The sequence below is a fragment of the Sphaerodactylus townsendi genome, linkage group LG15 (assembly GCF_021028975.2).
Source record: "Sphaerodactylus townsendi isolate TG3544 linkage group LG15, MPM_Stown_v2.3, whole genome shotgun sequence".
NCBI classification, from domain to species: domain Eukaryota; kingdom Metazoa; phylum Chordata; class Lepidosauria; order Squamata; family Sphaerodactylidae; genus Sphaerodactylus; species Sphaerodactylus townsendi.
In genome coordinates this window covers 17780311-17797718 of record NC_059439.1, presented here as the reverse complement: position 1 = coordinate 17797718, position 17408 = coordinate 17780311, and the positions used below count along the sequence as shown (strand labels likewise).

General features: G+C 49.7%; 1 protein-coding gene across 1 annotated transcript in view; it reads left to right on the top strand.

Moving 5' to 3' along the window:
* HDAC5 (histone deacetylase 5) overlaps positions 1 to 17408 on the top strand; it is a 102818-nt gene that overhangs the window by 31881 nt on the left and 53529 nt on the right. Inside the window, exons 2-5 of the mRNA XM_048516450.1 lie at positions 4754 to 5022; positions 9580 to 9724; positions 10547 to 10664; positions 17195 to 17325. Of these exons, the coding sequence (XP_048372407.1) occupies positions 4754 to 5022; positions 9580 to 9724; positions 10547 to 10664; positions 17195 to 17325 (663 nt within the window). The remainder of the gene's footprint in view (positions 1 to 4753; positions 5023 to 9579; positions 9725 to 10546; positions 10665 to 17194; positions 17326 to 17408) is intronic.

Here is a 17408-nt window from a genome sequence, read left to right as displayed (position 1 = left end):
CTGCATTGGAATGGCACTGTTGCATATGCTCAGAGGCCCTCTCTTATGTGCTTGGAGGTGCTCTCTTTAATCCAGGGCCGGATAAAGGGGGAACTGCGCCTGGGGCACGCGTGTCACCTGTGCCCCTTCCATGCCCCCAGAACGCCCCTGGAAGGCCCCTGCCACACCTCCACATCGGCACGTGCCTGGTACATTGCGCCCCCCCGCCCCCTTGGCACTATGCCACTGTTTTAATCACAAAGTGGAAGTCGAATCAGATTCCAAGGCTAAACTTGTACAAGTCCTGACTCAGATCAAGACATCTATGTGCCCCTAATTTGAAAACGAGGAGGGTGTCTATCGAGGGTGTGTTTTGGAGTCCGTGCCGTCCAGAGGTGGCCCCTTTTCAGATCCCTGCCTGATCTCATAACTTGAGGATGTGATTGTGCATCGTGTTACAACCTTGCCCCTACATGGCTGGCTTCCAGGATGGTAGCTATGTGGGTATCCGTGTGACTTTCCCATCAGGTACGGTCTTCATCGCAGTGCCCAATTAGGTACCGAACTGGAACGTGCAAAGTTGTACTAGAATTTGAGAGCTTCCCGTTGTGTCCCTTGCTGTGGTCTTGATGTTTACTGTGGTTTTTGTCCTTCTAGCTCCCAGGGACTGGCATGTTCTTCTTTGCGGGGAACCCCTAAACTTGGGAGAGGCCCACACAGTGCAGGGATGCCGTGTAAGGAAGTTATATGGGTGTGGCCATCTTGCCTGGGTTGAGTAACTCCAGATGTGTTCACTGGAGAGCTGTGCATTTGGTTAGATCGGTGCCCTTTCCCCTCCAAAAATGCCAGTTTTTCATTTATACATTACAGAATCGGGTTGAGATGTCGTAGGGCAGTGGTGGCGAACCTATGGCACGGGTGCCAGAGGTGGCACTCAGAGCCCTTTCTGTGGGCACGCGTGCACAGAGTTCATCATGTGAGGGGGGCAGAAAATCACCCCCCCCCACACACACACATCTAGGCTGGCCTGGGCATGATCCTTTACCTGGGAGTAAGCTCAGTTGCTGGCAATGGGGCTTGCTTCTGAGTAAACCCTCCTAGGGTCGTGATTCACCCATTCGAAGCGTTGCATGGTTGCTTCACCGAGCTTACTCCTGAGTAATGCGTGCCTCAGAGCCAACTGGTTTTTCTAAACTTAAACCTCAGTATTCAGGTTAAATGGTCATGTTGGCACTTTGCGATAAATAAATGGGTTTTGGGTTGCAGTTTGGGCACTCGATCTCGAAAAGGTTCGCCATCCCTGTCGTAGGGGGAGTTGTGCGTTGAGGAAACGTAATGGCTTTGTAAATTGTTTAGCGTCTGCATTACCAGTGTTTTTTTATACACAGAGGAGCCTCTTGTCAGCCCTCAGTTTGTGCTAAGTGGGAAAATGCTCTACGAGAAGGAGGGAAAGCGGGCGTAAGGGCTCCCCAAAAGACTAGTATCTCCCTGAGCAATAAAAAACTGCTGTGCAGCCCAGAGAGGGGAGCACAGCGGACCTTACTTGAAAACATGCTTGGTTCCCAGAGTCCCACGGAATAGATAATTGAATCTCTGTGATCTCCTTCCTTTCTAGAACGTGCATTTTTTTAATTTTACAAAGTGTTCTGCCAGTGGTGGAGCACTCAAATGTGAGGTCAGCTGTCCCCAAGCGCACGCCAGCGGGTCACATGGGGTGGGGCGGAGAATTGCCCCCACACCCCTCCCCTCGGCCCTGCCCCACCAGGCTGCTCCTTCGGCCGGTGGAGCCTCCGCTGGCCAAAAGAGCAGCCTGGCAGGGCTGGGCCGAGGGGCTGCCCGTGGCAGGCTCCTGCTGCCTAAGGTAAGTGGGGTACAGAGGGGAGGGGGAGTGAGGGGGAGGTGCCCAGAGCAGGTGTTGCCCCGGGCACCATCCCCCCCCCCCCACGCCTCTGGTTCCGTCCTCAGCCAATTCTCTTCTAGAGGAGCTTGTCCCATTGTTTTAAAGCCCAAAGTCAGGCAGCGTGCTTGTGAGGAACGCAGCCCTGTGGCTTAAACCCCAAAGACACGTGAAAAAGGTAAAAAACTGTCTGGCTTGACGCGTCTGTTCAGCTCCCCCGGACGCTTGCTTGGAAAACCGCCAGCAGCCGGTTGGCTGAAGATCAGGGGAGTTAAAGAGACGTTTGTCCCTTTTGCAGATCACATTTTTTGTCTGTCTTCAGGTTGACTTTTTCATTCAGCCTTCAGGACTTTGATGGGAACAGAGGATAGGATGAGAGGCCTTTTCCCAGTCCTACCCTGGCCTAACCCTACCATGTTTATTCAGACCAGAGGTGGGATCCAGCAGGTTCTCACAGGTTCCCGAGAGTAGGTTACTAATTATTTGTGTGTGCCGAGAGGGGGTTACTAATTGGTGACTTTGCCACGTGATTTTTGCCTTAGTTACGCCCCTCCTCTCAGCAGTAGCGCGCAGAACTTGAAGCTGTCTAGCAGGAGGTGCACCGGCGTGCGTGGCAGCCTGCGTGCATTAGTTTCCCGCCCAAGGAATGCCCCACCCCTGGAATGCCCGGCCACGCCCCCATCGTGCCCCACCCAGCCCCATTGGCGCTATGCCACAGTTTGAATCCCACCACCATGGGAACCTGTTACTAAAATTTTTGGATCCCATCACTGATTCAGACCCAAATCCCACTGAGCTCAGCAAGGCTTACTCCCTGGTATGAGTGCTGAAGGATGGGGCTGTGGTTCAATGGTAGAGGATTTGCTCAGTAACCAAAAGGCCCCAGGTTCAAACCCTGGCATCTCCAGTTAAAAGGATCGGGTAGTCGGTGATTTGAAGGCCCTCGTCCTGAGATGCTATATAGAGCCCCTGCCACTCTGAGTGGACCTTGATGGACCGACGCTCTGACTCAGTATAAGGCATCTTCATGTATGTGGCTGCGGGTTCGGGCTCAGGCCCCTTCCGCACACGCAGAATAAGGCACTTCCAATCCACCTTCAGTTCACTTTGCAGCTGGATTTTATTGTGTGGAATCACAAAATCCACTTGCAAACAGTTGTGAAAGTGGATTGAAAGTGCTTTATTCTGCATGTGCGGAGGAGGCCTCAGGGTGGACATGTTGGAGAATGAGGGGGCAGAGTGCTGAGGTGATAAAAGCAGACTGGCCCGCTTCAGAGCACAAGTGAGGAATTGCATTTTTCAGCATTCTCCTGCCTCAGTTTTTCCCTGTAGGTGGGGAACTAGCATAGCACAAGAAGGGCTAGGTCCTTGCGCTAACTTGTTTACTTACAGGGTGTTTTGTTTGGGACTGACAGGCCTTAAAAATATAACCTTTATTCTGAATCGGTGTAGTTCAATTTGTCACCTCAGAATTTCACCACCTCGTTCTGTTTTTTTGTTTAAAATGTTTATACCCTGTTTTGTTTTTGCAGACTCAAGGCAGCTAACAATACAACACTAATGTGAGAGCGCAGAAACTTAAGAGTTCAATTAATACATTTTAGAATGCCCAAAATGTTCTAGTGAGTGTGCTAGTTTGAAGGTGGGAACATGCCATCCATCCATCCATCCATCCATCCATCCATCCATCCATCCATCCATCCATCCATCCATCCATCCATCCATCCATCCATCCATCCATCCATCATCTATCCATCCATCCATCCATCCATCCATCCATCCATCCATCCATCCATCCATCCATCCATCCATCCATCCATCCATCCATCATCCATCCATCCATCCATCCATCCATCAAGAACATAGAAGCCAGCTGACTGGACTCGAGACTTCAGAGTCCATCTTAGCTCCAGCTCTCTGCTACTTGCAGTGGCCCACCAGGTGCCTTTGGGAGCTCACATGCAGGATGTGAAAGCAATGGCCTTCTGCGGCTGTTGCTCCCAAGCACCTGGACTGTTAAGACATTTGCAATCTCAGATCAAAGAGGATCAAGATTGGGAGCCATAAATCGACTTCTCCTCCATAAATCTGGCCAAGCCCCTTTTAAAGCTAAAATCTCAGCCTTCTTTGTGGTCATAAAAGAGCCATACTGGTTTGCCCAGGGACTATGCTGTCTCCCAGCACTAGACAACCCACTCCATACCCCTCCCTGCCACAGATTCCTGCCTAGGGGCCCCTCAGGGGTCTGCCTAGGGGGCCCCTCAATTGGCAGCCCCACTCTTGGACTTACCAACAAGAGCAGGGACCTCCAGGAAGCCAAAAGCAGGGAGAAACTGCTGAGAACTGGCAGGAGGGGCTGAGTAGCAGGAGCAGCCTTCAGCAGTTCCATGGAGAAGGTCAGGGTCGGCACAGCCCCAGCCATGCTGCAGTCAGCAGTCTTCAGCAGTCTCAGAGAGTAGGGTGGAGCTGGCACAGCCCTAACCAAGTTGCAATCAAGGGGGAGGACTGGGAAAGCTGAAGGGCCTGTCCCAGACTGACAACTCTCAATGGCCCACTGGCTTTTAGTAGGCTGAACCAGGGAGCTCCCAGGGGGGAGGAAACCTGCTGAAAGGGATAAAAGGAAGGCAGGGGGGAATGGGCAGGCAGGAAAAGAACTAGGAGGGTTTGATGTGTAGAGTATGAGCTCGATATAGCAGGAATGATATCAATTGCCTAACCAGAAGCAAAAGAGCTTGTAAACAGAAGCCAGAGACATGTCTTCATTGATTGTGAAGGTAGCCAAGTTCCTACCAGGCCAAGGTGGCCTGCCCTGCAGGGGTACAGGGAAAGGCGGTGCTCCCACGGTTGAAACCATTCTTTTTCTTTTCTCGTCCCTAGCTGTGGACTTAAAGCCGGTGCTTCCAGTGGTGATGCAGAGTTCCTGCAACAGCAGCAGCAGCAACAGCAGCCCGGTGGACTTGCGAATGGACGCCCGGCCCAGCTTGCCTAGTGTGGACCCTGCAGTCCGGGAACAGCAGCTGCAGCAGGAACTCCTGGCCCTGAAACAGCAGCAGCATTTGCAGAAGCAGCTGCTCTTTGCGGAGTTTCAGAAACAGCACGAGCATCTAACGCGGCAGCATGAAGTCCAGTTGCAGAAGCACCTCAAGGTAAACACCTCAAGAGTTTGGATTTATACCTCAGCTTTCTCTCCTGCAAGGAGACTCGAGGTGGCTTACAAGCTCCTTTCCCTTCCTCTCCCCACAGCAGACACCTGGTGAGGTAGGTGGGGCTGAGAGAGTTCTGAAGAACTGTGACTAGCCCAAGGTCACCCAGCAGGAATGTATTTTCCACCCCCCATGTGACCCCAATGGTGTGCTCCCGGGGCGCGGCACCCCTGTTGCCCCATGGTAGATATGCAACTGGCTTATCTCAGGGAATTAAGTCCATGATAGCCAGAATTGCTTTGTTGGCTTCTTTTAGTGGGGTTCATTTTCACAGGTTGGCTGGCCCTAGGACAGGGGTCTGCAACCTGTGGCTCTCCAGATGTTCATGGACTAGAAGAAGAGTAGAAGAGTTTGGATTTATATCCCCCCTTTCTCTCCTGTAGGAGACTCAAAGGGGCTGACAATCTCCTTTCTCTTCCCCCCTCGCAACAAACACCCTGTGAGAGAGCTTCGGAAAGCTGTGACTAGCTCAAGGTCACCCAGCTGGCATGAGTGGGAGTGCGCAGGCTAATCTGAATTCCCCAGACAAGCCTCCACAACTCAAGTGGCAGAGCTGGGAATCAAACCTGGTTCCTCCAGATCAGCATGCACCTGCTCTTAGCCACTATGCCACTGCTGCTCCTACAATTCCCATCAGCCCCTGCCAGCATGGCTAATTGGCCATGCTGGTAGAGGCTGGTGTGTTTTGTAGTCCATGAACATCTGGAGAGCCGCAGGTTGCAGACCCCTGCCCTAGGAATACCTATTAACGCGTATCACATTATTCATAATCAAAAGCAACCCTCCTCCCTATTATTTTTACAATGTGTCACTTATTCCAGGATGCAGTCGACAAGGTTGGCTCATGCCCTGGGAAGCTGTGACTTGGGGTAAATGCTGCACCTCATGATGTATCAGGATCTGCGCTCCCCCCTTCCTTTTTTGGAATTTAAAAAGGTGTCTGTGGGTGTAATGACTGGGCACCAGCAGCTGGTATCTGGATAACTGTCTCGCCACCCCTTCCGATCGAGCCACCTTCCCATACGTTTTTATCTGGGGCCTTTTTTCCCCTTTGCTGCGCGTGTCTGTTTTGGAAAAAGAATAAAATCCAGTCAGATGTATATCTACTTACTCAGCAGTCCTTTTGAATGGTGACATCTTTTCAACCTCGACTCCTATTCTTTTCCAGCTTGACACCCGTCTACCCTCCCACGTGTCTCAGTCTCTTACAAAGACATCTTTTTCAGTCCTTTGGGATTTTGTACTATAGAGGAGCCAAATTTAGTCCAGCTGTTTGTGCCCGGGTGGTGTGACTAACCCCCTGCTCTCAGCCCACCCTACAGGCACAGAGGCATTTCTTGAGGCATGAAAAGAACAGCTCAGATTGTGGGAAGACGACAACTGATGCATTTGGGATAAAATGTTGTTACCGTGTGTTTGCGGAGAGATGTGTACCCTAAAAGTGTCTGCATCTATCCAAATGAGGCCCTCTCTGTAGTGGTGTCAGGACTCACTCTTGGAAAACCAGACACAAGAGAAAACTACCTTGCCCCTCCTCTTCATCCTGATCGGAAGAAACGGCAGGACGAGAGCTATTTTTGTTGTTGTTGTGTGTTTTTTAAACACTCCGTGTAAGGGTAATGATGCATACGGCCACGGCAGGCATGGAATGGAAATGGATGCTGGAGTAAAGCAGAGTAATCAGAAATAGTTTGTTGAATAGGAAAATGATACGCATATGCAGTCCAAATAACCAAACACTAAAATATCCATAATAAGTTTGTAAATCGGTACAGATGCACCCCACTACCACCCCCTCCCAGCATGGGTTCTGGCAGTGGCGCATCAGACCGTTTTGCTTGACACTCAAGGCCAAATCTCTGCCTCTGCAGAGGTATCGATGGCAGCATTGCTAGGGCTTGTGGTGCAGGAGAAAGCAACAGGCATGACTTATGCCCATCATCCCTCCCAGTGCTGTACAGCCACCAGCTAATGCAGATTCCAAGGGTCCTGGGAGCACTGCAAGGACATGTCTTGCTCCGGGTGTGTCTGGCCATGTATAACCCCAACCCCCAGTAAATCCCTTTTGGTTGCTGACACATCTGAAGCCAGCGTGGTGTAGCGGTTAAGAGCAGGTGAATTCTAATCTGCAGAACTGGGTTTGATTCCCCACTCCTCCACCTGAGTGGCTTATCTGGTATCTGCACTCCTACATTCCTGCTGGGTGACCTTGGGCTAGTCATAGTTCTTTGGAACTCCCTCAGCCGCACCTACCTCACCAGGTGTGGGGAGAGGAAGGGAAAGGAGCTTGTAAGCCACCTTGAGTCTCCTTACAGGAGAGAAAGATGGGGTATAAATCCAAATTCCTCCTCTTCCTCCCCCTCCTGCTTCTTCATCTTCATCTTTACACGTAGAGGTTGCAGTTTTTTGTTGGGGGCGGAATACTTGGGGCAAAATGGTTGCCCGCCCTGAATTTAAATAGTCCCAACACCCGCATGTGCGGAAGGGACCATGGGCAGACTGAGGGTAGCCAGCCAATTCTTCGGAGCGTGCTGAGTGACTTTTCCAAGAAAGTTTGCACCAGGGGGGTGGGGTGGGGGGGATGAGGACGTGATCAGACCCCAAAGGATGCTCATTCCAGATCGGGGAGAAGCAATGTGAGAAGGGGGGAGATTCGTGACATGATGTGGGGAGAGGGGCCATGGGCAGGGCGGGTTGTTTTGCTGAGGAAGGACTTGGAGGGAAGCCATCCCAACAGGATGTCTGTTTCCTTTTCCCGAGTTAATGTCAAGCTGGTTAGTGGGGGGTGGCCGATGGCTAATGCCTGCCCCACGGCAAACAGGGAAGTGGGTAGTAATGCCTAACATGCCCCAAGACAAAGAATCTGCAGCCAATTTTCTTTGAAGTCATGTGCGTAACTGACCCATGTCAGGACGTCAAAAAAGGCATGATGATTGTTTGCATCATCATATTGGAAAATTGGTGTTCGGCTATTGGAACAATATCAGTACCTCCCCAAATGGAGTGAAAACGATAATCTTGCCTTTTTGGAAATTACTAAGTGAAAGTAAACTTTTTTTTGGTGTCCACACTCCCCTCCCCCCCAAAAAAACCTTGTCATAGGAGAGGCTACGGAGGAGGAGGGAGTGCCATTATTTTTGGTGGGCATTAGATCTGGCCTCTGGAGCTCTGGTCTACCACTCGTTGACAGTAAAGTGGAAAGGAACTGATGTGCTATAGACCACAGGTGTCAAACTCGCGGCCCTCCAGATGTTATGGACTACAATTCCCATCATCCCCTGCCAGCATGATGCTGACAGGGGATGATGGGAACTGTAGTCCGTACCATCTGGAGGAGCGCGAGTTTGACACCTATGCTACAGACCAACTGCTCCTTCCAGAACGCAGCAGGAGCAGCAAGCAGGGAGGAAAAGAGAGGAGGCTTCTTTGTCAGTGTTCACCCTGCAAACGTTCAAATCTGCTATGGTAGACTTGACCTTGGGAGTTTGCATGCTGCCTTTCAGCTTGCTCACCCCTACTATAGGTCTGCTGTAATGATAATGATATTTTCTGCTATAACCCCCAGCGGACATTACGATCAGGAGCAAAGGGGCTCCTAGTAACCCCTGGCCCACGTGAGGTCCGTTTGGCCTCAACGCGGGCCAGGGCCTTTTTGGCCTTGGCCCCTACCTGGTGGAACAGCCTCCCAGAGGAGATCAGTGCCCTGCGGGACCCCATGGAGTTCTGCAGGGTTTGCAAAACTGTGCTGTCCCTCCAAGCATCTCGCTGAGACCCGGTTTTCCATCTACCTCCGTGGGTATGTGCCGCTCCCCTGCAGTTGCGAGGTCCCGTGGTTGTCGCCCTGTTTTTATGTGGCCTGCCCCTCTGATCCAGCCACTGTGGTTGGTTCAGTTTGCAGCGTTTTATTAAATCGTTGTGTTTTAATTAGATTAATTACATTGAATTAACTGCGTCATAAATCTTAGATCCCTGCTCGGCCTTTAATTTTACAGGTTTTAAGCATGCTGAGCTAGTTTTATTGTATCGCTGCTCATTCTGTAAATCGCCCTGAGCCAGCTCTGGGAGGGGCGATTCAGACATCTGAGGTAGATAAATAAGAATAGAAAGGAACTCTGCCAGTTGTTCAGTTGTTAATGGCATGCAGACACATGGTGACCGGGGGTCAAAGGTGGGGCGTCTTGCACTGGGCGCTCGCCTGTGTGGGGGTGTGGCGGGAGCGTTCCGGGGGCATGGCGTGGCAGGTACGTGGTGGGGGCGCAGGGCAGACACGTGTCCTGGGCACAGTTCCCCCTCGCTACGGCTCTGATGGCATGGGAAGTTTTGGGCAGTGGATTGGAACTGGGTTGGCAGGTTCTTAACTCTTTCAGCCTCCTACTTGGAAGCTGGGAGTCTGAGTTTGGAGTGTGGGGGGGATGCCCTTCACCTCTGAATTGTCAGAACCTTTTTTGCCCCTTCTTGGCTGCCCCGGTGTTAATGCTGCGCCGCGCCTCCCTTTTGCAGCAGCAGCAGGAGATGCTGGCCGCGAAGCGCCAACAAGAACTGGAGCAGCAGCGTAAGCGAGAACAGCAGCGGCAAGAGGAGCTGGAGAAGCAGCGTCTGGAGCAGCAGCTGCTCATCTTGCGCAACAAGGAGAAAAGCAAAGAGAGTAAGTAAGGACTAATAAAAGGAAACACTTCTTCACACAACGTGTGATTGGTGTTTGGAATATGCTGCCACAGGAGGTGGTGATGGCCACTAACCTGGATAGCTTCAAAAAGGGCTTGGACAGATTTATGGAGGAGAAGTCGATCTATGGCTACCAATCTTGATCCTCCTTGACCTGAGGTTGCAAAGGCCTTAGCAGACCAGGTGCTCGGGAGCAGCAGCAGCAGAAGGCCATTGCTTTCACATCCTGCAGGTGAGCACCCAAAGGCACCTGGTGGGCCACTGCGAGTAGCAGAGAGCTGGACTAGATGGACTCTGGTCTGATCCAGCAGGCTAGTTCTTATGTTCTTATGTTCTTAAGTTTGACTGTATCCCAAAGGATGGGATGGGGTTGGGAGAAATCGAAGCTAAAATGGCATGTTTCCCAGACATGTTTTTTTTTTAAAAGCAAAAAAACCCCAAAACCCTTTATCCTTTTTTCCCCCAAACTCAGCTTCTTAAAACTCACCAGAACAAGGAAGCACAAGAAAAAAGAAAAATTAAATTAGTCTGTTCTGTATATCTGAATTCTGTACATTTATTCTGTGATTTATTCAAAGGCTTTTGGCTTCCTCTCTGGAGACTAAAGTGGTCCTTGTCAGGCTAATGTGAATCTGCCTGATACTGTGACCAGAACAACCTCTTCACATAAGATGTGGAAGTAGATGGGATGATTTCCGGAATTTTAGGAGAGCCCATCTTTGCTCGGAGGACCCACCTCCTGCTGCTGGTTCAGCCTATGGGTTTGCCTGCTCCACATTCACCTCCTCCTTTGCTCCCACAGGTGCCATTGCCAGCACTGAAGTGAAGCTGAAACTTCAGGAGTTCCTTCTCAGCAAGTCGAAAGAGCCTACTGCATTGTGCGGCTTGAACCATTCCCTCCCTCAGCACTCCAAATGCTGGTAGGTTTTGAGAGGGGGTTTCCCCTCTGAGATTTACAGATTTGGGTCTCAGCCAGTGGTGGGATCCAAAAATTTTAGTAACAGGTTCCCTCGCCAGCCCTCCCTCAGCAAAGGGGGCAGAGGCGTACCTAGGCAAACCTGAGCCCTGGACAAAACCTGAGTTGGATGCCACACCACCACGACCCCCCAAATTTTTTTTGCACCAGGTCATTTCTAAATCATCATCACATTATAGAAAATGCCCCAACTCACAAATCTGAACACAGCAATCGTGAAACACACAGGTTCTTTGATAGAGACTGGTGAGATAAAAGGTACGAAAGGCTGAGAATCAATGAATTGCAGTACCTGAAAGGGATTAACCCAGTTCAGGGAGTGACATTATTAGTCGCAATTGCTATATGGAACCTTCACGTTCAAAGCACTGGCGTAATGCCCATTAGGCAGGGTGGGCAGCTGCCCAGGGCATCACTTTGTGGGGGGCATCAAAATGCTAAGTTCGTTTTGGGGTATTTTAGTGGTTTTCCGTTTTTGGCCTGCAGGGGGCGCAGTTTTTAGGCTAGCGGCACCAAAATTTCAGCGTATCATCGGAAGACTGTCCTTATGCTACTCCCCAAGTTTGGTGAGGTTTGGTTCAGGGAGTCCAAAGTTATGGACTCCCAAAGGGGGTGCCCCCATCCCCCATTGTTTCCAATGGGATCTAATAGGAGATGGGGGCTACAGTTTTGAGGATCCATAACTTTGGCCCCCCTGAACCAAACTGCACCAAACTTGGGGGGTATCATTGGAGCAGACTCCTGATGAGACCCTGAAGGTTTTGAGACTGTGCCTTCAGAGATGTGCCCCCCACAGCCTGCAACCCCCATGGACAGCAATACAGAAAACTCAATGCAGAACAAAGATTCTTGGGCAAATTTCTGGGATGTTCCTTCAGGGGGTGCATTTTTGGATGTATCGGCACCAAAATTTCAGGGTATCATCTGGAGATGATTGCACCCCCCCCCCCAAGTTTGGTGCAGTTTGGTTCAGGGGGTCCAAAGTTATGGACCCTCAAAGTGTAGCCCCCATCTCCTTAGCAAAGAATGGGGGATGGGGCACCCCCTTTGAGGGTCCATAACTTTGGACCCCCTAAACCAAACTGCACCAAACTTTGGGGGTACCATAAGGAAAGTTTCCAGATGATACCCTGAAATTTTGGTGCCGATACATCCAAAAATGCGCCCCCTGCAGGAACATTCCAGAAATTTGCCCAAGAATCTTTGTTCTGCATTGAGTTTTCTGTATTGCTGTCCATGGGGGTTGCAGGCTGGGGGGGGGGAACATTTCTGAAGGCACAGTCTCAAAACCTTCAGGGTCTCATCAGGAGACTGTCCTGATGATACCCCCCCAAGTTTGGTGCAGTTTGGTTCAGGGGGGCCAAAGTTATGGACCCTCAAAACTGTAGCCCCCATCTCCTATTAGCTCCCATTGGAAACAATGGGGGATGGGGGCACCTCCTTTGGGAGTTCATAACTTTTGACTCCTTGAACCAAACCTCACCAAACTTCGGGAGTAGCATAAGGATAGTCTCCTGGTGATATGCTAAATTTGTGGTGCTGATATGTCTAAAAATGCACCCCCTGCAGGCACCAATGTCCTGGTGCAAACAAAAATTGGTCGTGGTGGAATGGCCCCCCGGGGGGGGGGGGGCATCCAACTCAGGTTTTGCCCAGGGCTACAGTTTTCCCAGTGCTGCCTCGTTACGCCCCTGGTTCAAAGGCAGTATGCCTCTCTGGGAGGCGAGGGCGTGGAGGCGGAAAAGCGGACCCAAGTAGCAACCCCCTCTCGGCACACACAAATAATTAGTAACCCACTCTCGGGAACTGGTGAGAACCTGCTGGATCCCACCTCTGGTCTCAGCCTTGAAACAAGTAGTTGAGGAGAAAAGCTCTGAGCATGTGCCAGAATCTGAACTTTGTTTCTGAGTGGTTGTGGTTTGTTCCTCCCCATCTGTGACTAGAAAGGGGTTCTTAAAGTTGAGAGGACATGGCTGGACCCATGGCACCTACCCATTGCATAAATTAACCAATAGAATTGTCGAGTTGGAAGAGACCCCAAGGGCCATCAAGTCCAACCCCTTGCCATGCAGGAATACACAATCAAGGCACTCCTGACAGATGGCTATCCAGCCTCTGTTCAGAAATCTCCACAGAAGGAGACTCCACCACACCACAAGGCAGTGTATTCCACTGTCGAACACCCCTTACTGTCCGGAAGTTCTTTCTAATGGTTAGGTGGCATCTCTTTTCCTGTACCTTGTGTGTGCAACGTGTATTCAAATTTTTATTTGAGTAGTCTGTATCTTAGTTGAAAAGAACAGTCTTACCAGAGGTGGGATCCAGCAGGTTCTCACAGGTTCCCGAGAGTAGGTTACTAATTATTTGTGTGTGCCGAGAGGGGGTTACTAATTGGTGATTTTGCCACTTGATTTTTGCCTTAGTTACGCCCCTCATCTCAGCAGTACTCGCGCAGAACTTGAAGCAGTCTAGCAGGAGGTGCACCGGCGTGCGTGGCAGCCTGCGCCTGCATGCATTCGTTTCCCGCCCAAGGACCGGCACAGCGGCTGCCTCCTTGCCACAGCCCTGCCCAGGAATTCCCCGCCCCCAAAATGCCCAGCCACGCCCCCGTTGTGCCCCGCCCAGCCCCATTGGCGCTACGCCACAGTTTGAATCCCACCACCATGGGAACCTGTTCCTAAAAGTTTTGGATCCCACCACTGAGTCTTACCCTTCGTACCCTTCTGTAACTTCCTTGATTGTGAATACAGCATTAATGTGGAGGATAAACTTGAGAGAAAGTCAGATAAGACGGGGAGACTGCGGTTGATAATTCTCTCTTAGTAGTAAAACTGCATGACAGTAAGATAGTTGATCTGTGCCATTCTAACCTGCCTCTTAAAACTGTTGTTTGGAGAATAGAAGAAGAGGAAGTGTTTGGATTTATACCCCACTTTTCTCAATCGTAAGGAGTCTTGAAGCAAATTACAAATTCCTTCCCTTCCCCTCCTCATAACAAACACCTTGTGAAGTGAGTGGTGCTGAGAGAGAGAACTGTGACTAGCCCAAGGTCATCCAGCAGGCTGCGTGGAGGGGGGGGGGGGAACAAACCTGGTTCCCCAGATTGGAGTCCACCACTCTTAACTGCTACACCACGTTGGTTCTCCTCTCAATACTTTTCACACCAGCTTATCCTCCTTTTGATACTTTCACACTAAAAGCCCAGACGGTGGGGTCTTTCCGAGGCGTTTCTTCACTCCCCAGAGCTTAGCTGTGGTTAAAGGTTCTTATCGCAAAAATAACTATCCCTGAAAGAAAGTCCCATTAATACTTTCAGCTGTGCCGATGAAGGTTGTTAGGAATTAAGTAAAGATATACCTAGAAAGGCTCTGAAAGGGCTGTCAACCTTGTGGTAAAAACGACCATCTCGCTCGCAAAATCTGGCCATTGGCTTCTCAGGTTACTGTTGAAAAGAAGCCAGTGGTGCCTTCCAAAGCAATGGTGTTGTTGCTGGAAAATGAAGAATGAGAACCTCCTGTTTCCTGTTCCTCCACAGCTCCATTTTGTCAGAAGCAGAATTGTTATAGGGGCATGGTGGGGATGTGAAAGATTCTATTTTGGGCGAAAGAGATATTACACTGAGGAAATCATGTGTGTCGTATCAGATTGGTCTCTCCCAAAGCAAAAGATAGGAACCCCTCACTCACTCTGCAGGGTAATTGTGGAGGCATATGAAATACGATGTCTTTTGATTGTTTTACTCGCTTCTTTTGTTTGTTTTACTTTAAGTTAATCTATCCCGAATAATTACCACAAGTTTGGTTCAATATTCAGTGACTAAGGACTCACACTCAAAAGACTACTAAATGTTAAGTGTACTTCCAGAGCAGTGGACGTTTTATTCGCGTGCCACAAACAACGAAGCCTTTCGCCACCTTGAAGTAAAATCTCACCCACGAAAGTTTATGCAGCGATAAATAACTTTAAAAGGCACCTCATGACTCTCTTTAATTCATTGTTTATCTATCTAAACGCATTTTAATCCCACAATTTGGTTCTCTCCTTTTATATCGAAGTAACCAGTCACATCTTGGGGCTTCAGGTAGTAGTGGGATTCAGCCGGTTTGCACCGCTTCGACAGAACCGGTTGTTAAAATGGTGCTTGCAAACAACCAGTTGTTAAATTATTTGAATCCCACCACCGGAACTGGTTGTTAAATTGTTTGAATCCCACCACTGGCTTCAGGCCTGTAGATCTGGAGCACATGTAATGGTTTCCACCAGAAACATCCATTAAAATCTTAAAACGGTGATACTGGCTGTGTGTGGGTTCTCCCACTTGCCAGCTACTAGCCTCTTGCTAACTCACTGAATTTCCTGGACCTGCCTTAGATGGGTAATCTATTTAGACAGCAGCTTAGGACAGATCCCGTATGGACTACCATCTCCACCCCCATCTGCCTTCTTCTCTACATTAAACATAGCTATTCTTACTTAGCACACGGATCACCTCCTGTGTCACGTCCCCCGATCTCTTTAACCTACATTCAAGTATAGAGATCTGAATAGTCTGTTCAGCTTTGTAGAAGCCTGGAAGGCATACAGATTCCATCCTCAACCGCAATTCCAGCTAATTTCATATTAATTTTATATATTATATTTCTAGTCTACACCATACCAAGGAAAACATCATTTCAAAAACCGCCATGTTAAACCTGCAAAATAAAATAACATTAACCATAAAATACTGCATTACCCCCAGACCTGTTTATTTCCTTTATTAAGGGCCATTCCAAAGAAGCAGTTGTGCAAAAGGCTCAGAGTTTTGCTTATGATGGTCTCAGGTGGCAGGGAGTTCCAGGGATGTAGGAGAAGGTACAAAGTAGAAACCACTTTCTCTGTAATTGGAGCGTTTTAAATTGGCTGCAGGAGAGTGTGTGCTTTCTAGTGTCTTGGGCAGAATGGATAGATAGGCCAAACAGGAAAAAAAATAGAATTACATGTTATGTTGAAAAAAGCAGATGATTGGGGGGGGGGGGGGAAGTATTATTAATAGTGCAAATTGTAATTAGTGACTGAGGTAAATTCTTCTTCTTCTTCTTCTTCTCCTCCTCCTCCTCCTCCTCCTCCTCCTCCTCCTCCTCCTCCTCCTCCTTCTTTATTAAATTTATTAGACCGCCCACCCCCGAAGGGTTCTGGGCGGTGTACAACAGGAAACAACAAAAACCATACATAATAAATATCAGAATCCTAAACAACATTAAAACCCTTAAAACACAGCACAGCAGCAACATCATAAAACCCATACTAGTTATTATCGATGGCGACCGAACCTAAAGCTAAAGCCAGGAGGGGAATGGCATGCATAGTACAAGCAGCAGGCGGGGGCAGGCAATCCATGGCTGGCCTCCCCAAAAGCCCAGTGGAATAACACAGTTTTACAGGCCCTGCAGAACTCACCAAGGTCCCGCAGGGCCCTAACTGCAGCTGGAAGAGTGTTCCCCCAGGCAGGGGCCAGGGTTGTAAAAGCCCTGGCACGGGTAGAGGCCAGCCGCATCATTGAAGGGCAGGGGACCATCAGTAAATTAGCCTCTGCAGATCGCAGAGGCCTGCTTGGGACATATGTGGTAAGACGGTCTCGAAGATATGAGGGCCCCAGGCCGTGAAGGGCCTTGAAGGTTAATACCAACACCTTGAAGATGATCCGGAATTCCACTGGGAGCCAGTGCAGGCGGCGCAACACGGGGCGATATGGTCTCTAAAAGAATCACCCCCCAAAAGCCGAGCCGCTGCATTCTGGACCAGCCTCAATTTCCGGATCAGCCACAAGGGAAGGCCCGCGTAGAGCGAGTTACAATAGCCTAGCCTGGAGGTGGCCGTTGCATGTTTTATATATGGAGCTCACGGCATCCAACATAGATGAAACGCATACAATACACTGAAAGCATAAAAGCCACAATTTAAAATCACAGACTGCTAGTAAACTTAACCAAATGCAATCCTAAATAAAACCATCTTCAACTGCCTCCTCCAGACTGAAAGTGAGGGGGCTAGGTACACTTGGGAAGGGTGTTTCATAACTGTGGGGCTACCACCGAAGAGGTCTTCTCCAGTGTGCCTACCAAATGAGCTCATGGGGGAGTCCAGAGGGCCTCTCCCTGTGATTTTAGTTTCTGGGCAGGAAAATATGGGAGAATATGCTTCTAAAGACACCCTGGCCCCGAGCCATGTAGGGCTTTAAAGATCAAAAACAACACTTTGAATAGGACTTGTGAGCAAATTGAAAGCCGGTGAATTTTCTGTAATATCGAAGTCACATGGTCCTGCTAGCTGGCCCCAGCCGGCAGTTCAACAGACATTTGCGAAGACTTATCCATTCTCCATTTCTATATGTCATTTTCAATGTATTAAAGTAGGAAACAAGGGGGGAAAGTGGGAAAAGGTCTATTGGATCTGCTGCCAATACATTCATTTTCCTTCCATGTTTCCTTCCAGGGGGGCTCACCATACCTCATTGGACCAGAGTTCCCCTCCCCAGACAGGAAGTCCGGGAACGCCACCCTCTTGCAAGCTACCTTTACTTGGCACTTACGACAGCAGAGATGACTTTCCGCTTAGGAAAACAGGTCAGCAGATGCCACCGGTAGTGGAATAAAGAAAACTGAGCTGGGGTGGAAGGAGGGCCTGCTGGGTGGGGGAGTGATGGAAG